The sequence below is a fragment of the Mytilus galloprovincialis genome, chromosome 5 (assembly GCF_965363235.1).
Source record: "Mytilus galloprovincialis chromosome 5, xbMytGall1.hap1.1, whole genome shotgun sequence".
Taxonomy (NCBI): Eukaryota; Metazoa; Mollusca; class Bivalvia; order Mytilida; family Mytilidae; genus Mytilus; species Mytilus galloprovincialis.
Window position 1 is genome coordinate 4,252,937 of NC_134842.1, and position 24,233 is coordinate 4,277,169.

The 24,233-nt window shown below is 31.4% G+C and overlaps 2 protein-coding genes across 4 annotated transcripts; one reads left to right on the plus strand and one right to left on the minus strand.

Annotated features, from left to right (window-relative positions):
* Positions 1-901: 901 nt before the first annotated feature.
* Positions 902-13,177, minus strand: LOC143074988 (uncharacterized). 2 transcript variants are annotated; one of them, XM_076250208.1, is made up of 2 exons: positions 13,158-13,177; positions 902-2,233 (listed from the first exon to the last, which is right to left on the minus strand). In XM_076250208.1, exon 2 carries the CDS (start codon positions 2,180-2,182, stop codon positions 1,067-1,069), a length of 1,116 nt encoding a protein of 371 aa, XP_076106323.1. In that variant the 5' UTR covers positions 2,183-2,233; positions 13,158-13,177; the 3' UTR covers positions 902-1,066. The 2 variants fall into 2 exon arrangements, with proteins under 2 accessions (XP_076106323.1, XP_076106322.1); XM_076250207.1 differs by lacking the exon at positions 13,158-13,177 and adding an exon at positions 9,215-9,337.
* LOC143074987 (WD repeat and SOCS box-containing protein 1-like) lies at positions 8,933-23,905 on the plus strand. Of its 2 annotated transcripts, XR_012978205.1 has the most exons (10): positions 8,933-8,967; positions 10,735-10,822; positions 13,742-13,922; positions 14,824-15,083; positions 16,071-16,303; positions 16,839-17,011; positions 17,496-17,609; positions 18,174-18,287; positions 19,558-19,637; positions 22,184-22,320. XR_012978205.1 is itself a non-coding variant. In XM_076250206.1 (9 exons), exons 2-9 carry the CDS (start codon positions 10,765-10,767, stop codon positions 22,356-22,358), a joined length of 1,308 nt encoding a protein of 435 aa, XP_076106321.1. In that variant the 5' UTR covers positions 8,935-8,967; positions 10,735-10,764; the 3' UTR covers positions 22,359-23,905. The 2 variants fall into 2 exon arrangements, 1 of the variants encoding a protein (XP_076106321.1); XM_076250206.1 differs by lacking the exon at positions 19,558-19,637 and having other exon boundaries at positions 8,935-8,967; positions 22,184-23,905.
* Positions 23,906-24,233: the final 328 nt, after the last annotated feature.

Below are 24,233 nucleotides of genomic sequence, written 5' to 3' on the forward strand. Positions count from 1 at the left end.
CCCTTGGAATTTGGAATTTTATTTATACTTTTTTATCCAGTGCTTTCGACACATTGATAGAAAAGCATATCGATTCACCAGTGCTAGGCTATGTGCACAATATTTTTTTCATTTATTTTAGAATATCGGGCTAGGGATCTTCATTATAGTCAACCGCGCTAATTTGTTTTCTTCGTAAAAAGGTTCCAGATCTTCATCCGTCAACCAAGCCAATTTGTTCTCTTCGTAGAAAGGTTCTAGATTTTCATCATAGTGAATCACCCCACTTTGTTATATTGTTCTGGAAGTACAGCAACGATAAAAAAAAATAATGTAAGAACACGAACAGCACCAGACATCAACATATATATAAAGAACAAAAATAGTTTGGATCGTTTTTAATTCTACTGGACTAAATATAATGTTCAAAGATGTTGAAAACCAATGCAATATCTTTTAATCTTATATTAGATCTTTGATTCCATTATGCTCCAAAGATATATAGATGAGAACATGATTTCCGATACATGGATTTTAATCAAATTGAAGAACTTTCAACTACCGTTTGTCTTGCTAGCATTATTATGGTTAATGATTTAAGAAGTATTAAAGCTAATAAACTCCGAACAATAAAGAACTTCTGAGGCAGAACTAAACAAAATCTACAACAACAACAACAAATCATAACCACCCCTTACTATCCTCAGATTAGTAATCAATACGAGAGAATTAATGTATCTTTTCTGAGTCAGGAGCCTGCTATTCAATGGTTGTCGTTCGTTGCTATTACGCTTGTCATTTCGGGGCCTTTTAAAGTTCAGTGGCGGATCCAGGGGGTCGGGGAGTTGGGGTGGGGGATGGAATCCCCCCTTTTTGACGATTAATGCATTTGAAGGTTGATATATTTATCATGATCGACTAACACATTTCTAATTCTTTAATTCATTTTTTAAATATCAATGTCACAATCTTTTCAATTTTCAGAAGCAGTTCAGTCCGAGCTTCCTGAAATTCCAAAATACTGTCCATTAACGTACACTTCTCCATAACGCAAATGCTTTGGTATTTCATGCATGTACACCAAAATTCATCCTTGGCATTGCCCGTTACACGTGTATTTTCCACCAAATTCTAGTGCTGAAAACTTAATTATTTGTGTATCAATTTTCTTTAAAGACAACAACTCTCTCTTAAACACTGTGATGTGGATAATTGCGTCGTAGCTTTCAATGCACGCTTGTCTAAAACCGGTTATTTCAGGACCATACAGACAGTCGCTAAAGGTAGACAAATCTGCTGATGCTGATAGATGAATTTCATGCAATAAGCCGTACACTTTTATTTCAAACAATCCACCACAGCCATTATGTGTAGCGGAAAACATTGCATTCCCTGGCCGATAATTCAGATTGAGATTTTTGGCCAGATTACGATATCCCATTAAATACTGTGTGGTTGTTATTTCTCCTAAGGATACTAGTCCTCCTGACAGAGCAAATGAAATATTATGGCGCGAAACACCTTGTGACCATATCCAGCCTTTAGGAAAGGAGTTCCCCCAATTTTTCTCCATATGAACAACGCCATTGGTTCCCCCAACTAATTGTCCTGTTTGAACGTTCAATAGCTCATACTGAATGACAGGTGATCTCAGACTAAATACAAACCAGTGAAGTGGAACAAATGGAAGTTTATCAATCCAGCCTTCAGGTCCCTCCCCGTCTGGTCCCCACGGTACAGGTTGTCCAATTCTACCTCTAAAAATATATTTTCCAAAATCAAAGTGAAACGTTGTTATGTTATTAGTTTGTGTAAATAGACCAAACGGAGTTTGCCATGTGAAATGAGGCGGACTTTTATCATCTGGATTTTTGATAACAGGAGCGTCCCGGACTGTCACATTTAGATCCTTTGACCGACAAACGACGTTGCTAGAGTAAAGCTTGCAAGTATTATTGTTTTCTATGCAATGATTCCTGTGTAATAGCGAAGCCAGTACTTTGGGAGAGGAGGAATTGGTTGACTGGATAGACAAGACGTGACCAAATAACAATCCATAGCTATTATTGGTACTGAAATCAATTAGCCTCATGTACCAGCCTTCAAAGAAAGGTCCAACATCTGGGTAAACGTGCGGATCAAACTGGTTCGATACAGATACCGACACTAGGTTGAAACATACAGCCCAGATCAAAATCTCCATTATTGTCAGTCAGATATTATACTTCTTTTACTAGCAGGTAATTTCCATGATCTGAAAGTAAAGTAAATATATTTTAGTTCGTTTGCAGAATTACTTTGAATTATAATTAACGTCTTATCAAACATTGACAACGACAAAGCCGACCACGGAGTGAAAGGTCACTCAAGTCTCGCATGTTTAAGTAGGATTTTTTTTCAACAATGAAATTTAATTGTCAGGTGCTAACTATATAATATTAGGCTGGTCGGATCATCAGTAAAAGGGGCTTAAAACAGACAGTACAGTCCCTTCTTTCTGATAAATTCACGATTAACAAAGATTACAAAGAAACATCATGTGTAATGGTAGTACTACCCCATAGCTATTATATCTATGGTACTACTGAAATAATATCAACTAAGATTTGTGTTTTTTCTGTGTTATATTAATTTGAATATGACATAAAAATATCGATCGGAACCTGGTACTTTTACAACTTTGACTTATTTCGCAGATATATAAAATTGTAATTGATATTTTTCCTGCCACAAGTCATTTTAGGTCCGTAAAAGGTTTGTTAAAAGGTAAAATGTTTGCCCTTATCCAACAAACCCTAATTTTACACATTGTTCGCCCTTAATTCCAGTCTATTGGGCACTAGCAAACATGTTTTCCACATTCGATTGTTTATTCTAATTTAGGATCAGCAATTCAGTGCTGGTCGTTTGTTGGTGTTTTTTGTTTATTGTTCTGTACATAATGATATTGGTATTTTAATTTGAATTGTTTCACCTTTGCTGTCGTCGGGACGTCTTTTATAGATTTCTATGTGGTATAGGTTTCGCTAAATGTTTTAGTGCCAAACTTGGCTTTTGGTTGTAAGTGGTAGAGCTTAATCCGAGGAAGAGTGTGACAGACAGATGGCAGTGTGGCTTTGAATGTGTACTGATTTCTTGCTGTGACAAGATACTCTTGTTGGCTATAGAGTTGTTTGACAGGCCTGAAAATAATCATCTGTTTACTGAGAATTGTCTTTATTCACTGCAAACTAATGGTCAAGTGACGCTATTCAGTGACTAAAGATAATTCACAGATTTGGACAATTTTGCAGGTTCAACCAATCGAAATTCGGTTCTTCTTATTAATCCTTGGGCTAACTCAAAAGTTCAAGTTACTACGTATTAGGATTATCCACTAAATTGCTTGGAGATGTAGGAACTTAATTGCAACTATTGTACATAGACATTGTTATTAACAAATAATTTACACCTATTTGGGCAAAAGAGTGTGACAGGATCTTATAAAATAAAATCTATCATTAAGATATGACAAAGAAAAGATAATTATTAATACTAGTATCATGTTCTTAAGAATATAACAAAGAATAAATTAATTGTCCAGTTGTGACAAAACTTCAAAATATTATTGGAAAAGAAAAAATTCAAATATTTAATAAAATAAAAGCTTTTCTTAATGAAAAGTTAAAATAGGAATGTTTATGCAAAATTACACTTTGACACTGTACGGTGACCTATATAGTACATTTTGGTATCTCGGGGTAGATAGTCATCTCATTTGCAGTGATCTGCAATTCTACCATTTTTTTCTAATTTTTATAATGAGAACGATCCGTCTTCAACCAGCTCTTGTGTTTAGAAATTTTTTGAACACTTTTTGCAATCTTATGTTTCGAAGATTCTACCGAAAATACCGACTGTCACTGTCTGAGAAGAATGTTATCCTGTAGACTACATGTACAACAAAAAAGAGTCAAAAGTTTGTAAATTAAATGATTGATTTATCATATCTTTTTTTCTGGCATTTTTACAGCTATTTACTGACTTGATATTTTTGTTTAAAAATTAAAGACATAATTCAAGATACCAAATAAGAAAGTAAAGGTATAGGGATCTTTAAGGCTAACTTAAAGGATTAAGAAATATAAGGCTCATCAAAAGTGCGAACTCTTTAGTGTTTGTGAATTGAAACTGGAAAATGGTTGTTTTATAAGTTTTGAAACTCCCTCAAAATCTTTTTCAGCATGCAAGACAATGATATTAATCCAAAATTGAGGAATACATGTGTGAGAAGTTAATAGGCAACTTCTGAAGCTCTTTTTGATGATAGACGTTCGTTTATGCCAAATATGGTTAAATGATCTTGATAATTCTCAAAATCTCATAATTTTGTTAAATTAAAATCTCCATCAGGCAGACTTTGCCTATCAACTTGCCCAATGACATGAGTTAAATTCCCTTTACAAAATAGGTTTAACTACAACTTCTTTTATCAGACTTTAGTGATGAAGCTGACATTCTTCAGAAAAAAAACCCAACAAATTTATACAAATTGATGGCGATAAGAATCACATTTTCATATTTCTGTGTTTCTGTGTTTCTTTTTTTTTTTAAAGTTTTTCTAGACCTCCAAACCTAAGCTTATATACCTGCAACAAAATTTTAACATCGTTTTTACCTGGTTTAGTGTATATGAATGATCTTTTTGTTGATTGAATAAGTAAAATTAATGGTCCATCCCTTTTATTTTACTTTCAATGTTGAAATTCTTTTCCTTTTTGTCGAGCCTGCGACTTTTGTCGCAAAAGCGAGACATAGCGAACCAACCTACATTCTGTCGTCAGCAGGGTACACAAATATTCACTCTGAGGTTAAAGTTTTTAAAATTTTTACAACTTTCTTAAATTATCATGGATTTCTACCAAACTTGAACAGAAACTCGTTTATGATCATGAGATAAATTTCAAAAGTAAATTTTGTAAACATAAAATCAAATGTTTCTGTATTTAACTTATACATGGACTTAGTTTTTATGCCAGTTAACATTAAATATACACTGTGGTTAAAGTTTTCAAAATTTTAGTAACTTTCTGAAACTATCATGGATTTCAACTGAACTTAAACTGAAGCCTGTTTTTGATCGTAAGATAATATCAAGAGGTAAAGTTTAAAAAAAATCCTTGTTTTGTATATTTCCTAAAAATTTGCATTTTTTCTTTCCAGTTATCATCTGAAGTTAAATATTTTTAAAACATTTAGCAGATTTCATAAACCATCCTGTTTTTTTTACCAAATTTGGACAGGAGCTTCTTACAAGTACTAGTCAAAAGATAGAATCTAGAAGAAAATTTTAATATTTTTTTCCCCATTTTTGTTGAGCCTAAAACTAACACCAAAAGTAGACGAGACAATGGGTTCAGCGAAACCCTTACAATTTCCATAGCTGAATATAACAGTAACCCATATCCAGTTAGGGGTTGAATAGAAGGTCACATGAATACGAATTCAATGAGGTCAAATTATTAACTTGCAAGTAAACAACTCATCAACAATGTTTCTATGCTTATTTAACAACAACGAAAAAGAATCAGACGGGCTGCTAAAAGTGAATTATAATTTCACTATATCATTTTCATTAATAAAAAAAAATCACATTTAATTTTTTTTTATCTCGTAGCTAATGTACATAAAACAAAAAAGGTACATTTTTGGCTGATCATTTTTAAAGATTACTCACTGATCTTATAGTTATTATTACCATAACTTTTGATCAGCTGACAATATTACAACATTGTTTCAACTGTTAGTAAATAGGTGTAAAAATTCATTTAAAAATTAGTAATTACTGGTAATAACTGGGCCATTTTAGGAATTATTTGTATTTACTAATATATAATCAGGGATTATGTAGATTTTTCAGGGAATATGTAGAATCGCTAAAATCATTAGTAATTATATTGAATAAAGAATTGAATTGAATTGTATATATAATCCCTGAAAATGACCAGTGATTTTACATAATCACTGAACAATTTAATAATTATTCTAAAAATTCCCTAATATGATTTCAGGGATTATGAATAATTTAATGATCCTTTGTTTTGATAAAAAGAATTAATATAAACAAATTGTAATTTTAAGTTTCTTTTATTTTCCTTAATAGATGAAATAATTTTGCTTTCAAACACATAGGATGATCTAATAGATATAACCAGCACAAGGTTTCGAGATATAGTTGAAGACTTCAAAATTAATAATATTAACATTCCCTTTATAGCGATAGCTTTACATGTATTGTTTGTTTATTAAAAGTCAGCGTCAAATAGATATTCATGCTCTATCTGTAAATCCACAAGCATGTTATTTGTGATACATGTAAAGCAAATGTGTAGAAGATTATGGAACAACTGTTTTGTATGTTTATTTGTTCAAAATGTAAATGTATTGAAAAACAGGCAGAACTTAGGATTGACAAATGGAACAAAATTTTAGAGGAAGTTTGCATTTTGTGTAATATTCTCATAGCAATTCGACAGGATAAAAAAGGAAAGGGAAACCCAAAAAACATAATGGCAATTGTTAAAAAAAAAGTCTGAAAAAGGATATCGCCTGATCACAAAACAATGGTATCTGTCTTGCTCGAACCAGTTCAAGGTTGCAAATTCACATTTTATTTTATTCTTCTTTTTTTTTGGGGGGGGGGGGGTTTACTGAACTTTTTATTTCTCTTAGGCGTGTCGTTAAAATCTGATTCGATATGTGCAGGAAAAGGATTCTTAAAATGTGGATATTGTGGTAAAACAGATGTGATGCATATTATTTTAATATATTGTGTTTAACATTTTAAGATCGTGTGCCTAACTTTAACTAAAAATTGGGTTTATCATTTTGATATATTGTGCTTAACATTTTACAATTTTTGTTACTTTATTATGATGTATTTATGTGATTTTATAGAATAAATTATTTTACTTTTATTCATTTGCTTTAGAAATAAAACTATTTCTTCATTTCAGTTATTAGTGTAGAATCCCTGACGTTTTTTTCTAGTGATTATACATAATCCATGAAATTTTCAGGGATTCTACATTATCACTAAACTAGCCAGTGATTCTACATTTCAGGGATTCTACATAATCACTGATTATACAAATTCACTGTAACTATATATATATATATATATATAAGAACACAATTAAAAGACAATAACGGTTTCAATGCATCACTTTTTACTAGTACTTTCACTGCTTTCGCATATCTTTAGGTAATATATATTGTAATAGATAAAGTTAAACTGAAATGTAGAGATTATTTATTACATCCGTTGGCTGGAAAATGCCGAAACTAAACGCAGTGACCGACGACTTGTCTCCTGTTTGTATAAAATACAAACCCACTGGCGAACCTAACTCACAGATTGGTAGACCAAATACAAACGATGGATTTCAGTATGGATTTATCGAGGGATTTATGTTTTTCACATTAAATAAACAGACGTTTTCAGTGCTAAGGGCCGTTACTCTCACTGTAGACTTTACCTCAGTCGACACAACATAATGATATAGTCACAGTTTACAGGTTGCCAAAAAATTAATATTCCGTTATAATAAAGTTGACAAAATGATTTTACAACTAAAATGTGTTCATAGCCTATGGCGGATGCATCATTCTCTATGTTCAGTTGACCGTGAAATTGGGGTAAAAATTCTCAATTTGGCATTTAAAAAATCATGATAAAGATCATATCATAGGGAACATCTGTACGAAGTTTCAATTTGATTGGATTTAATTTTTATCAAAAACTTCTATATGACCAAAACAGACGGACATGCAGACAGATGTACAGGCCGAAAAACAGATAATGCCCCTCTACTATCGTAGGTTGAGCATAAAACATACAATAAGCACTTAAGAAACAATACAATTTATTTATCGGCAGAACCGAAAAGAGTAAACAATAAAAAAGCATACTAAAAAGAATGCAGGACATGCATTCTTTACATCTAGCCCCTCTCCCCATAAAATCTAATGATAGCTCACTATAATAAACCCGTTATTGAAAAGATAGATATATGTACGCTATAAAGATTAACGAATCAAAACAAAAATGAAAAAAGTTAAGTAGCAAAGATTAACATGTGTTATAGTATCATGTAATCCAAGGTATCATGAGGGGGGGGACAGGGGTAAGGGAGACAGGGAGAAAGGGGGTAGGAGAAAGGAGAAAGGGGTGGGAGAAAGGAGAAAGGGGGTGGGAGAAAGGAGAGGAAGGCTGGGAGAAAGGAGAAAAAGTTGGAGAAAGGAGAAAAAATAAAATATCTCTCCTTTTAAAAAAAAATCTAATATTTCAAGAAAAAATATCTCAAAAGGAGATGTTTTATTCTAATGGGAGAAAGGAGAACGGGGGTAGGAGAAAGGAGAAGAGGGGTGGGAGAAGGGAGAAGGGTACCCCCTGTCCTCCCCCTCTATCATGCAGAACCCCCTCCCAAAAAAAAATTATAAAAAAAGATTAGTGTGAACATCTAATCAGAAAGTTTATAAAGAATAGAAATGTTAATTTCATTTTGGAAAAAATACAAAAACGAGTTATCGTGTATACCCCCACAAATGTAGAACACGAAAAGTGTCACGATGGATCGTTCAAGGTCACATCGGACACACCCCCATGTTTACTTTGAGGAATGTCGGGTTACATTATGAGATAAGGGTGATTATGGGCTATAAACAGGAAACCAGTACGTGCAAAAGTTTTGATCTGTAGTGTGTTCATCTCATGATCAATTGTTTAGTGCATTTCGCTAAAAAATAGAAAAAAAGGAAGCAATAAACACACAATATTAGAGACTAGTGTAAGTTAACAAATTCACTGATGAAATAGTGTAGGAGAAAATAAAATCATCTCATTGAAGCGCACAATAAAAAAAAGTCACGTGTCAATGAGTAAACCAACACTTTAGTATCAATAAAAAATTCGGTCATTTACCTATAGCAAACAGAAAAACATTGCTGGTAAGATATCAGGTTATCATGTTAGATGCGTTTGTTTATTTATGTTGATAAAACAAAGTTAAAAATCTGTAGAAAATAAAAACATTCGAATTGCTCGTAATGTCACAAATTAATATTGAACTTTCAAGTCACAAGTGTTTCGTTTCAATACAAAATGAAAATATATTTATCAGAATCTGGGAATTTTCAGACGGAAATGTAATATCAAGGGAATTAATATTACAGCCATGGTAATCAAAATACATACAAATGATCTGTTCCATGAAATTTCTTAAAACTGATTTAACACAAACTTCAATCCACAGCAGTTCTCTCAGGACACTGAGGTGATGACCTACATAATTATAATATATGTTATTGTACATGCATCATTGCACATGCAAACAGAACTTGATAAAAATAGAATTTGACATTTAAATTATTTAAACATTTGCACAGTACTTTAATAATGTATATAAGTGTTCCACAATTTAAATTAAATTTCTAGTTTGCCAAAAATCTAATTATGTACTTTCTATTTTTCTATTTTGTTCAGTACTCTGCAATATTTGTTCCTTTATCTTTGAAAATTCTTTACATTATATTTTTGAGGTATTATTTTAAACTTGAGGCTAATTATTTTACTTACCATATACTAAGTAGCATATACAGATAAATTGTGTAGTGGCTGATCCAAAAGGGGGGATAGGGGTTGTCAGGGTTTTTTTTTTTGGGATGATCAATGCATTTGAATGGGGACATACAGTTGGAACCCCCTTTTAATGCTCCATTTATATCCTATATAAACAAACAAATTTTTCCCATTAAAAAGGGGGGCAAGTCCGCCTCTGGATATCAGTCACAGTTGCAAATAGATTTTAGAAGAAGTGGCATGAGTGCCAATAAGACACCTCTCCATTCAAGTCACAGTTTGTAATGAGTAAACCTTTATAGATCAAAGTATCACCTACTGAGTTCAACACAGAACCTTGGCTCACATTGAACAGCAAGCTATAAAGTAAATAATAATACATGTACAGTATACTTATTTAAGTAAATTTTGTTTTGTTTATAATGTTTAAATAATCTCCCCTTAATTTTATAAAAAAATACTTGTATCAGTAACTTTTTACAATCTCTAAAATTCTCAAGTTTTGAGATGTAAAAACATGCCTCTAACAATTTTTCTAAGGTTAGCTCATAATTTTTATTACAGAGCAGATTCCCATTGATTGTGTTACACAAACAACTACTAAATATATAATAGTTATAAATAATATGTACATATAAATATATCTTGAAACAGGATACTATGTGTTTCCTTTGTTTATTTTGAGAGTAGTATTATAGATACAGTTATTGATTTACAACAGCAACAGTTTAATTATCTTAGTCATGACAGTGATAGGTTACAGTTGCATTGTAGTATTCCCATCTTGTATGGAAAAATTGTATATTTTTACCATTAAAAGCTTTTAAACTATTTGCTTCTTTTGTAATATATACCAGTCAGAAGACCAATATTCCAACATTTTTATTACATGTACATGTATGTGGCTAAACAAAATTTTTCAAATACTTACTAGTCCTAATAAAATTTTACTAGTCTCGGGCCTAAAAATAGTGACTAAAGGTACAGACTGTTGTAAACTGTATAAGATACATTTTAATAATGATATTTAATGTGTACAGCTTAGAAGTACTTTGTTTACCATTTTGAATATTGAATGGTTTCAAATCATTGGATAAGACAGTCGAACCTAATAAATGAACATTGAATGATTTCAGATCATTGGATAAGACAGTCGAACCTAATAAATGAGAACCACCTCTTCAAGACCTTCTGGGTTCCAGTGTATAGATTCTGATGATATTAGTAAGTTTACCTAGTATTGTCAAACAAAACTTATTTATTAGTAACTCTACTACCTATTATTGTCAAATAAAACTAAGATATGATCAGTCTGTCTATTATTGTCAAACTTGCTCAGATATCAGCATATGTACATGTGAAGTACAAAATGTACTGAGATCAAACAAACCACTGTTTTTTTATTGTTTGATCTCAGTACTTCATTGGTCAAAATACAATTATGGCGTCAAATTTTATTACTTTCCTCTGAAACTCCTATTGTGATTTTATAAAAAGGTGACCATGTCTGATGACGTCACATAGAAATAACACAAGTTTTTCGCAAATCATTTGAAAAGAAAGGATTCAACTAGTCTAAAAATCATTTAAAAATCATAAAAATTGGGGAATCAGATTCCACCACCAAATCTTGTGCAATACAATATTTATTCACTCTCAGCAGTAAAAAATAAAATATATTTAAAATGCTCTGTGAGCCTCACGTTTTAAATTTAAAAATTTAACTGTTTGAGTGGATAAATATTGTAGCACACTCGATACAGTCATCATGGTCATGGCAGTGGAAGAATCTATGTATATGTTGAAAAAAAAGTATCACACACACTTTCATGACTTTACTTATATATATCAAAATGTCATATTTTAGCCAGGCATGTTCCCATGGGCCTCTTGTTAAGTTTAGTATACAATGGTATAGGAGATACTGTGATAGGAATTTTCATTATATGTATCATAATGTACTACATGTACTACTATACTACATGTTCAAAGTTTTAAAAGGGTGTATTTGCATCCAGACAGGGAGGGATGTAGTAAGGTATATTTTCACAATCAGGTATTATAAGGAAAATAAATATGACTTGTTCTTGTGGTGATCGATCTCTAGTTTTGCTAGTTAGCATGGTTAGGCTGTAAGTTATAAAAAAAGTTCGTTAAATCAAAATTTAAATTTATAATATTTTTAGACTTTTGAAAATAATTATGCAAATTTAATTGATAGCTTGCTTGCTCTTCATCCTGGCAAATTTACTATAACTACATGTAGTGTCTATTTCTACAGACATTCAATCACTACCATCAAATTTCGTAGTATCATGTTAGAAAAAAATTTGAAATTTTATTGTTATGGGATCTACAACTGTCATACTAACAGGAAAACTGTAAGGATTGTTCATTGATAAAAATAATCCCTACTTCATTGACAAAACTGGTATTATCTTAGTACTTATAAATGTCAAATGATGTCATGTGGGTACTGTCTGATCAGTGTCAAGGTCATATGTGTTTTATCTGAATTAGGTTGTTATTGTTTATAAAAAGTTACATGTAAAGAGTCATATTACTTGTTGAAAAACTTAAAAATGACTAGGACAAGTTTTCTTAAAGGAGATACAGGAGGTAAATACTTTATTGAATATCTTACATGTGTGTGTGTGTATGTGTGTGTAAATACTTTGTTTAGTTTATTTGAATCTTGTACTTATACATGTACTGTGTACATGTTATTTAATTATATAACTGCACTGTGTCTGATATTGCATCAGAAAGTTTACAGTGTTATTGCACCTATGCTTTGCAGTAATTAACATATTATATATTACACCATGCATACATGTGCATATATTGTATTAAAAATGTTAAAATTATCTAAAACAGCCATAATTTAGGGAAACAGTAGGGATAGTTTTTGGGGTGTATGTTAGGAGGAGAGTATAAGATTTTGATGTGCAAGTGAAGTGGTGGGTTTAAGGTTTTCAAATGGGTTGTTGTCTCTTTGACACATTCCCCATTTCCATTCTCAATTTAATTAGGAGGACAGGGTTTAAGTTTTTGGGTTGTATGCGGAGAGAAGTGTTTAATTTTTTGATGTGCAAGTGAGTTGGAGGGTTTAAGTTTTTGATGTGCAAGTGCATGAAGTGAGGTGGAGGGTTTAAGGTTTTAAAATGGGTATTAGGAGGACAGGGTTTAAGTTTTTGGGTTATATGTGGGGAGGAGGGTATAAGATTTTAACATGCAATTGAGGTGGAGGCTTTATGATTTTTGTGTGTATGTGGGGAGGAGGAATGGAGATATTGGTGTGCATGTGAGGGATTAGGATTTTAGAGTGGTTATTGGTTTTAAAGGGTTTAAGTTTTTGGGGATGTATGTTACATAAAGGGCATAAGATTTGTGGTGTTCATGAGGAGGAGGGATTAAGTTTTTGGGGTGTATATTGGGAAAAGAGTACCAGTTTTTGGTTTGTATGTACCAATTTTAGTGTTAGTGTTATACACATGTTTAATACACAGACATTTACCATTGTTTACAGAGCAGTGAATACACATATTATTTGACTTACCTGACTGTTAACACCACACTCAAATGGAAAACAATTGAGGTCAAAGTTCTATTGATTTAATGACTGGACCACAAGTTTGAATTGATTACCCTTGTCCTTGGCTTATCAGTTGTGTGATCAGTGTGACCTTATATTCTTGTATAACAAAGTCAATTTAATAAAAGAAATATTCATAGTACAGTGTGAACTACAAACTAACTTATAATATAGAACTGCTTTTTTGTACATTTGAATCACATGTTCATGTTTTTTTTTAAATTTTTGGAACGTCTCAAAACAAGGTATTATTGAAATCTGGAATAAATTTGAATTTAAAATTGATAGAAAAGAATGAATGGTGAAAACTAAACCTTAAACAGAGTTAAGCATGCATAGACTGCTTAGAGGTTAATTTTACTTTCACATATATTTCAGTATGAACTAATAGCCATGTGCGCATGGAACCCTATTTAGTTTTCATCATACTTTTCTTATCAATTTTCCAGAATTCAAAGTTACTCCACATTAAAAAAAAAATGCTTGTTTCAAGCAGAATACAGAGGACAAGGCAGACATATTAATCATATGTTTATTTTTATTTTTAGAACGTCTCAAGCAGACCGATGTACAGTTACACCCCCTTACATTACCTATAACCCACAGAACCACCAGGTCCCCGTCTGGTGCCAAGACTTGTGCCTGGTCACCAGATAATACTTATTTTGCTTGGCCATGTGGTGGAGGAAAGGTTGAACTGGTACCCTGGGATAACAGAGAAAACAAAATGTGAGTGATTAATATTATATACATGTATGTGTAGTTCAAAGGAAACATGAAAAATCAGCTATGATGACCTAGCTTTAGTTGTTTACATACAAGATTTTGTTCTCTGATGAATAGTCGTATGACGTCTATTATCACAGAACTAGTATACATTTTTGTTTAGGGCCAGCTAAGCACGCCTCTGGGTGTGGAAGTTTCTCTCCCTGCATTGAAGACCCAGGGATGGCCTTTTGTTGTCTGCTCTTTGGTTGGGTTGTTGTCTCTTTGACACATTCCCCATTACCATTCTCAGTTTTATGTCTTTGTGGCATCAATACCACATCTGATCGTCATTTTGATATTATGTTTCAGTGAGACACATACATTATGATTATCTCAACAAAAAACTCAAAATAAAAAACTTATGACTTGCACATGTTACATACAGCTGTTGATTTAAAATATCAATATAGATAGAAAATGAGAATAGTTTAATATCTTGCAAGCAAAAAGATACAATCAATTTGCACTTCCTTTATGTAAATATCTCTTTGCGGATCTAAACAACCAAATAACCTTTAGAGGTCAAAATACAAACGTCAGCAATGTTTATATAATTAGGTGCATGTACAATATATTTAGCTCTAGATTGCCATGAGTGAATAAATTAGACAAAACCTATCAAAGAACTGCTTGCAACTCTAAATCTCAAAATACAGAAAATGTCAAGTATGACAGTAAGCAACCAATTATCAATGATTATAATGATGCTGTTTCAGGACTGGCTCTATGACCAGGGTTGAACAAGGTTAATGAGACCATAATCCTTCTCTTTGACCATAAAGTTTAAAAGTTTTCCTCTATTTGTTAATACATTTAATTTGAAAATTGATTTTATATAATTTTATTTTATTTCCTCACACAGAGTGTTAAATGAGGACATATTATTATATGAAGATGCAGAGAATGTAACGTTACATTTGGATGGGAATTTACAGCACCAGGATGAACAAAGACCAACCAGAATTCTAGATGGCGTTGAAGTTGTTTGGTCTGTTGCCTTTGGATCTGGTTCTACTAAGGGAGATAATACTTTGACGTGGAAACATTTGAAAGTAGACGAGGGTCTTCTACTAGCCACTGGTCATCAGAATGGTAACATTAAAGTTTGGGACTGTAATACAGGTAATAGACTTGTGTATATTTTATTCGTAAATTAATTAAGAATGTTAAAAATTGTCGGAAAAAGCTTCTGGTGTTCCAATATTTATTATTACAGGAGAACTATAATTAAGCTCACAATAAGAATAAGGAGATGTGGTATGATTGCCAATGAGACATCTTTCCACAATATTTCAAATTATGTGGATATAAGCAATTTTATGCAACCATATGCATACTGCCTTCAAAACAAAGCAAAGAATAAAACCCTCACTGTATATTGTAGATTCATTATTATTCGTTGGGTACCAATTTTTGTTGTTTTTTGTCGTGGGTACAGGTGAACCACAAATTCAAATGTTCAATGAATAACATATTGTAAAGAGGCTGTGTATACAACGATTGGCAAAACCACGAAATCAAATATCCACGAATATGCAAGTTATCAACAATCCACGAAAAATGATTTAATCATACCCACAAAAATAAATGAATTCACAGTAGTTTATAATCCACAGACTACACTTACACTTTTGAAGCCTCTTTTATTGCAGTATTTATTATATCTCTATGTGGAGTCATTATGTGGAGTTAAATGCTTGACAAATTACAGATTTTCCATTGTCTTGTATACAGACTTTGGCAAAACCACAAAATTAAATATCCTCGAAAGTGTATTAACAATAATTCGTACTCACGAAATTTAATCAATACACAGTAATCTGAAAATCAGAGTGTTATTTGTCAATCAACGGCCATTCCACCTGTTTCACAGATAATTAGACCTGTGTGTTCTGTTTATTGATACATGTATTGTTATAATCACTAGTACAAAAATGTAGCTGTGATTTAAAACCCTGTATGTACAAAAAAATCATGTACTGTTTATTGCAATTTTTATGATTTTCAAGTTATCTTGTGTGTACTGCATATTGAAATCTTTATCATCAAATTTCGAGAGTGATTTTTAAACCTTTTGTGTACTGTAAACTGTAATATTTATAATTGCAGGAAAACTACTACTGATGTTAAAAGACCATAAAGACATTGTTAAAAGTTTAAACTTTGCTCCAGATGGAAGTCTCATTCTCTTGTCAGGGTCCAGAGATGGAACTATTAAATTTTGGGACCTTAACGACGACGGAAATATGTATAAATCACTGCGAGGCAATACTAAATGGGTGTATGATACTAAATGGTCACCCAAATGTGATATGATTGCTAGTGTTGGCAGTGGAAAAACTGTAAGTTATATGTCAGTCAAAATAGACAGGTTTCAGGGGAGATAATTATTTAAGTCTATTACTAATTTGGTTTATGAGAATGCCATTATAACAGAAACTGATCTCAGGACTTCAAATCTGAAATTTCAAAATTGCACAGAATTATTATTTATATCAGATACAAAATATATCGTTTGGTGTTTTGAAACATACAACACAATATATTGTTTTTTCCAGATTTTCTTGTTATTTCCCTCTGTGTTTAGAATTTACCTGGAGATACAAATAAAGAATATGTGGTATGGTTACCAATGAGACAACTCTCCACAAGAGACCAAATGAAGCAGACATTAAATTTATAGTTCACCAACTTAAAATAGAAATGATCTAAAAAAGTGTTGAACTAAACAATTAATGATAAATATAATATTATGATATTTGATTATTTTTTGTCTAAATGCTAATTTTTACTTTGTTTTTGAATTTATCTAGAATTCAGTCATAACTTCTTATTAAAAGCAGTCAATTCATTTTGACATAATTAAATATTTTTCAGGTGATACTATGGGATTTGTTGAATAATTATTCTCCGTCTCATTTACATGGACATTATCATGATGTTATTGGATGTTGTTTCTCACCAGATGGCGCCTTATTAGCTACTGCATCTTTTGATACTAGGGTTATATTATGGGATGTATATACTGGACAGTCACTTCAAGAACTTTGGTAGGCATTCTTTATAAAACAAAAAAATGACTGAGTTATTTTGAAATTCCCAAGTTTGATACATTTAGATTAGTTTAAACATATTTTATTTGCAAAAGTAGCAAAAGGGATTGGACAAAGTTACAACAATATTTGTGACATTCTCTCACATTTAAAATACAACATATGTTCAATGAATATAAATGCAGGATATAAGAGCCAATATTTGTCCAATAGTAAAATCTTTGTAAAACACACATGACACATCATCTAGCAACTATTTTTGAGAAATCAAAAAATTATTGACTCATATCAAGATTTTAATGACAAGATCTCAAAATAAGATTCCTTTTACAGCTACTTAAAAGTTCCTATTGATTTCTACTAAATATAAAATGAACAGGTGACACCTAATATTTTCATAGAATTGTTAAAACAGACCACAGTTCTTCTCACAATGGTTTACTGTATTTTATTTATGAAAAATTTATATTTTTGATTGCAGCCACATGTATCCTCCTCCAAGACCAATATTTGCAGCCGGAGCCAATGAATTTTATATTCGCGGAATCTCATTTCATCCACATGGCCAGATGGTTCTCACCATTAATGATGATGGGTAAGCCACTTTATATTGTGGATTCATTAATATTGATTGGATACCAAATTTCGTAGGTACAGGGGAACCATGAATTTAATTAATATTTAATAATTTCATAATGGAATATATGCACATTTTGTCCAATCTACGAAAATGCAAGTTTTCCTCAATCGACGAAAATTGGTTCCACCGAAAATAATGAATCAACAATATTGTATTATTTCAAAAGGGGACATGGGATATAAGTTTAATAAGAAAAAATCCATCGTTAAAAAATAGTATAAACAAAGATGGGTATTTGTTCTTAATATATAGAACTGAAAGTTTTACGTAGAGTTTGAATAAGTATAGAACTTAATTTTGTCGCTGTGAAAAATGCTAATGATTATAAAAATAAAGAGATGAGGTATGAATGCCAACTATCCAAAGTTCAAATTAAACTTTGAATTTTAAGTTCTTAGCGAAATTTTCTTGGAAAGAATATCAATTATTTTAAGTTAGAAGAATAGACCTAAGTGATTTAGATACGTGCGATGTTGGAACATAGATAAATTGATAAGATTATCTGTGTAAATGTTTTAGGTACGTGCGATGTTGGGACTTAGAAGAAGATGATAATGACCCATCATATGTTGTTGAGCAAGCCAATGCTCTTTACTGCACATTCTCACCAAAAGGTCAACGAATCTCAGTCGGGTAGGTTTATGTTAAAGTTTTCATATTTACTGGTTTTGGAATTATATATTTGTATTTTAATCAGAAGATATTTTTATTATAAAAGATTTATTCTTAACAGTTAAAAATGAATATTAAGATGCTATTTCTATGTAGAATTCAGTTTATCTATAGAAGTGACATTAAAATTTTCTTCATAGAAATGATTAAATTGTAGATACTACTGAAATTTACATAAGAAGCCATTTTTGGCTAAATATATTTTTTTGAATCAAAGATTATCATAATTCAGTTGTTGAAGTTAAAAACAAGATTTAATTTAGTTTAATTTAATTTCCAACAATACATGTAAAATTTAGAATGAGATTTTACAGCCTTCTTGTGGGTGAACATTTAATTTTCTTGTGGCAGAAAATGATTTCATTGGATTTCTTAATTTCTGGAGTGAAATATTTATGTAGATTCATGCCAGTTGGGTAAAATGAACAGAATTTATACACATTATCATACATTTTGTATTCATCATCAATTATCACATACCTTTTAAATGAAATCCAAATCACATATTACTTGTGCTTTTCTAAAGCAATGTATATTTTTTCTTAAAAATCTAGATTTTTTTTCGCTGTTGAAAAACTGAATTCTACAAAGAAGATAAAAATGAACATATGATTATATTATTTTGAATTGAAATATTGATTTTTTAAAATTCTATTTAGATTATCAAAAAAAAAAACCTTTGACAGCCATAATAGCCATCACTTCTACATCCATCATCAGTATTTCATTGAATGGGGGTTGTAATGGGGGTACCTTTATGATGAATAAAGGTAAAAATTCTTGCCAAATGACACTAACTGTAATTTTTGGTGCATGGCGATAAAATGTACACGTTCTTTTAGCCGATAAAAAATTAAACAAACTTGACGAATCACTTTAAATTTTTTTCTAAAATAACATTGATAATTATTTGAGACCTCTGACAAATCACAATAAGGTTATTTAAATGAATCACAGTAAACTTTTAACCAATTTGTCGATAAAGGAAGCCTAAAATTACTATTTGACGTCTGACAGTAAAGGGCATTACTACCGTCTTGAATAGAGGGGAAGTGGTCAATCTTAATTAGGTGAGAGATAAAAGACCCCTATTTATATTTCAATAAGCTTAAGATATTGTGTAATTTTGTTCACATTTAAATGATAAATTGCCTCTTAAATTAAAGTTATTCTACTTCCTTTAGACCTGAAGGTCGAAGGTCATGTGTTATACTAATTGTTTGTTCTGCAGAAAGCCCCAGTAGAATGTCGGAGAGTGAGGAAAGCTGGAAGAAAGTAAACCTTTCTCTCAGCATCATCACAAAGGTTCAGGTTGGTGTAAACATCATTTGATGTCCATTGTATTATTGTATTTATATTTATAAAGGGAGTTAAGGGGTCATCCATAATTGTCAACCATTTTCCAAAGTGTATGAATCGTACACTTGGGGGGAGGGGGTTAAGACATCAACATTACGTTTTTTTTTAATTTCAGCCTAATGTCATCAAATAAAACAGTCAAACATGTTTCAGTTTATTTTCAATGCAAATTTCTATATTAAACTTAACTGTAATAGACAGGATCTTCTTTTTATTAAGAATGATTGATTCTTGTCTTGAAATCTAAAAATAGTTGATGTACATTTTTTGAGGGAGGGTGGGGGGTCTGAAAAGTGTATGTTTTGTATAATTTGAATATGGTTGACAATTGCGGATGGCCCCTTACTCCAAGCATACAGTTAGATTTATCTATGTCATCATTTGATATCCATTATGAATAGTAATGTCATGGGAATCACTATTCCCGAGTTCTCTGATTTTAAAGAATTAAACCGTTAAGTTTCAATGATGATTTATTTGACATTCTACAAATGGAACATTTGTAATACACTATAGTTAAAGCATACAAGTTTACGGGAGTGTATGGTGGTACCTTAAATAGCTTAAATATGCTTAGCTGGTTACCTTATAAACTAAATGTTTATATTGTTGCTTCTGTAATAGTTTTCACTTGTGTATCGTCTGCTACCGGGTTCGGAACTGCCGGCCACCGGGATCGGAGTACTTATATTAAACCCTAAAATGTCCCGGCCGCGCCACAGGAAGTGGACCGGCTAATCCCTAATAAAAATGGCTGCGCCCATGGGGAACTATATAACTCCAACCATACATTTTATCTTGCAACCTGTCATTTTACTCTGCAGTTTTTACCACTGTAAGTTAGAAATGTAAAATGAAATATTTATTGAGCATACAAGTAAAATATTCTGGATCTTCTATTATGAATGGATTGTAATATTCAAATTCAAACAAATAATTTGAAAATAAACTGACAACGCCAAGAAAAGAAAAAAAAAAAGAAAAGACAAACAACAAAACACAACATAAAAATAAAAGAATGAGCAACTTGATGATTTGAGAAATTGAAGGATATCTTAATATGAGGCAGGCATTACCTGTAAATGGGGACGAAGTCTGTATGAATTATTTTTTTGTAACTTAATTATTTGTCAAAAAAAAAAAGAAATGGAAATACCGTAACGTTTCCGAGTTTGGTTCTGTTGTTAGGGATTTTAGTTGTGACGTTATTTAAATTATGACGTCATATGCAATGTAAACAAAGAAACGCTATCATAAGGTAACGTTTTTTCATATCAAGGAATTATTAAAAATGAAATTGGTATTGCGCGTTTCTTCCTATTTTATACTAGACTGATAAATATATATTTTACTCAAAGTTTCATACAAACGAGACCGGAAAAAGGAAGTATATTGTACATTTCTGCGCAGGTCCGGGATTTCAAAACATGACATAAAAAAAATTGAACGATTTTGAGTTCATTAGTACAATGAAAAATTCGGGAAATTTTCCCGATTTTTTTTTTTTTTATTGAATTTTCTACTGTTATTGGGGACTTCGTCCCCATATAAACTTCAATCCCAAATTTCCCTTAGTATTAACTGCCAAAAAAAAAAATTAGAATAAAGAATGGAACCAAGGATTTAGTCAAACAGACAGCAATGTGCCTGCACCCCAGGTAGAAAATTCTGCACCAGCTTCAAGTGGCCCCTAATTAATAATGTATACTAGTTAAGCCAAATGGAGGCTACACTCAACTCCAAAACATGTTAATTATGAATCAAAACCTAAAGGCCATTTATCGGGAAAATATGGCAAAATCAGAATATTTTCCAAATTTTTCTGTAGATGCTAGCTTTTGTTCAATATTTATAGATTGGTAAAGTAAACAATGTCTAAAATACTTATACTGCACCTTAATGTAAGGTATGAAAAAAAAAAAGGTTTTGACAAAGTTATTCATCTAAAAATAATGTCTAACTCATAGACTGCACCTAAATGTAACACTGCCACCGCTTGAATTTTGTGTTAAATCTTATTCATTTTCATTTTCTTATTTAAACAAATTACAGTCTTTTGTTTTGAGATGATTGATGGAAGTGAGCTTTAGTGGACAGATCATCAATTGTCAAAAGTAATGGAATTGAAAAAAAAAACAAAAAAACTAAATTAATTGCATTTGAAGCTTAATTTTCCTGAAGTCATTTTAAGATTCTAAATCTTTAAGACATATTACTCAATGTTCCATGTAAACCATACAGGCACCTTTAGTCTGCTACTTTTATTTCTTCAGCCCTTTAAAACTTGTATTATAAAAAAAAGTGAGAGTAAAACTTTATTTTGATTGGACATACTGACAAACATACTACAACATAAGCTCTATTATCTACAAAAGACTGTGGGTTGTTTAAAAAGAAAAGAATCAAGCAGCAGACATATGACACACATATACCTACATACTATTGAAAGATTTATTTTATGAGAATTGTCTCTCAACCATATTTTTTTTTCTTCACAGGGATAAAGACGGAACGATTAGATTTTATCAGACTCCGCCAAAAGTAGCTCGTCTCCAACATCTCTCTCGAATGGTCGTAAGGAATCATGTCAAATCAACAAAAATCGACTTCCTACGCCTACCGTGTAGAATAAAGGAATATCTGAAGTATCACAACTTCACAAAGACTGGATAAAACAACAGTCGAATGTTGAACAGACTTTTTTTATATTGTTAGTTTTCCACTTCCTGTTCAGAATAAAGAATCTCCGATTTACTCTGGAGGGCAGCTAGGTGATTGGGAAACTCTTATGATACAGCTTTAAAACAAAACAGATGGATTGAATATTTTTCATGGCACATTTAAGACTTATGTATTTGGTGCATTGAAACTGATGAATAACTATGTCTGATTCATCAAAGTTATAATTTAGTGATTTCTTTTCATTGTGTTTTAGTTTATTATTATTTTTTCAGTCTTATCATAGAACCTGCATACCCGTAGCCAGGGGGGTTGGGGGGGTTCGAACGAACTCCCCCTTGAAAACAAATAATGACTGTTAAAGTCAACGTTCTGTTCGAATTGTGACTGTTAAAGTCGAGTTTTTGAGGCCAAATAACCCCCCTTTTGAAATTTCTGGCTACGGGCCTGACCTGTAAGTTGTGAAGTTTAATGGTTGATGAAGAATTCTATGTATTTGAATGAGATTGTTTTTATAATATTTCTTTGTCTGAAATATAGATAATGATTGGTTATCCATTTTCTTTGTCTGATAAAGGTTGGGCATCCTTATAAATAATATTGTATTTACCTATCAATGAAACCAATGAAGAATTATTACAAGTTTAGAATAAGGGTCACATTTGTATTAGTTTATTCATAATTACCTTCTCTTTGCCAAAATTCTTATATTTAAATACAAAGTACCTTTCTTTAATTTCCCATTAGGTTTTCTTTAAAAAATTCTGTCTTTGATTTCAGATTTTCTACTTCAATTAAAAAAAAAAAAATCTTTGCCGAATAAGATTTTTTCCTGATAGAAGGCAGGTCACTGGTACTGTTTCAGTTTACTGAATACAGTTAAACCAGTTTTAATGAAACATTCTTGAAATAAGACTTTTTTGTCAACTGTACACTATGTCATTAATTCAAAAAGTTTTAAGCAGTAACTCCATATTATAATAATAGGATTGTTTTTAATATTTTTTGATAATTTTGAAATCAAGGGACCAAAAGAGAGGCTTTATCATACCTTCTCTTTTTAACATGGATTTCTTTTTTTTTTATTTCAAATTATCATTTTCATAATGATAGCAAAAGGTTACATGTATTGGGGTTAAAGTAGAAGAAAGGACTTTAATTGAAAGTTAAAAGTCAAAGAGAAATCAGAGAACTGAATGATGGGTATGGCTCCTCACAGGGCAGAAGAAAGGCATGTCAGTAAGAAATAGGATATGCTCTAAACCACATACATTAAATAAGAGTTATTTCCCCTGATAAATTCCATCTCTGTATTGAGGTATTTGGATGTATTGTTAAGTAACAGAGGCACATTAACAGTTCTTAAACTCCCTCAATCCTTTATTTTATAAGTCCTTTTTTTTGTTTATTTGTTATATATTATTGTTAATTATGTCAAATTTTTTTTTCAATTTTTGTTTGGCCTGTGTACATATTTTCTTATATATATGTATAGATGTAAATAATTGTACAGCTTTGTGATTAAAGTAATTAATACTCCACATTGTGTTTCTTTTCATCAATGCATTCTGACGAGTAAAAATATCAGGAAAAAATAAGAATTGTTAGCTATTGTTCCTTTATGATACCCTCACTTTAAGTATTCAATAAACGTGGGGAAAATTTGTTGATTATATAGGAAATCACTGAAGCATGACTGTGCAATAAAAAAAAGATAAACCATCACACCAAATATACAAAGCTATGAGAAAATACTATAAAAATGTCATGGAACAAATAGTTAATAAATAGAAAGATTGAGCTTTTTCAGAGGGGAAAGGGCGATGGATCAAAATAAAATTGGACATATTGAAATGAAAAGAAAATATG

Coding starts and splice junctions, on each gene's coding strand:
- LOC143074988 (XM_076250208.1), bottom strand. CDS start 2,182: ATGGAGATTTTGATCTGGGCTGTATGTTTCAACCTAGTGTCGGTATCT.
- LOC143074987 (XM_076250206.1), top strand. CDS start 10,765: ATGAGAACCACCTCTTCAAGACCTTCTGGGTTCCAGTGTATAGATTCT. Junction 15,084..16,070: donor AGTTTGGGACTGTAATACAG/GTAATAGACTTG, acceptor TTATAATTGCAG/GAAAACTACTACTGATGTTA. Junction 17,012..17,495: donor CAGTCACTTCAAGAACTTTG/GTAGGCATTCTT, acceptor TTTTGATTGCAG/CCACATGTATCCTCCTCCAA.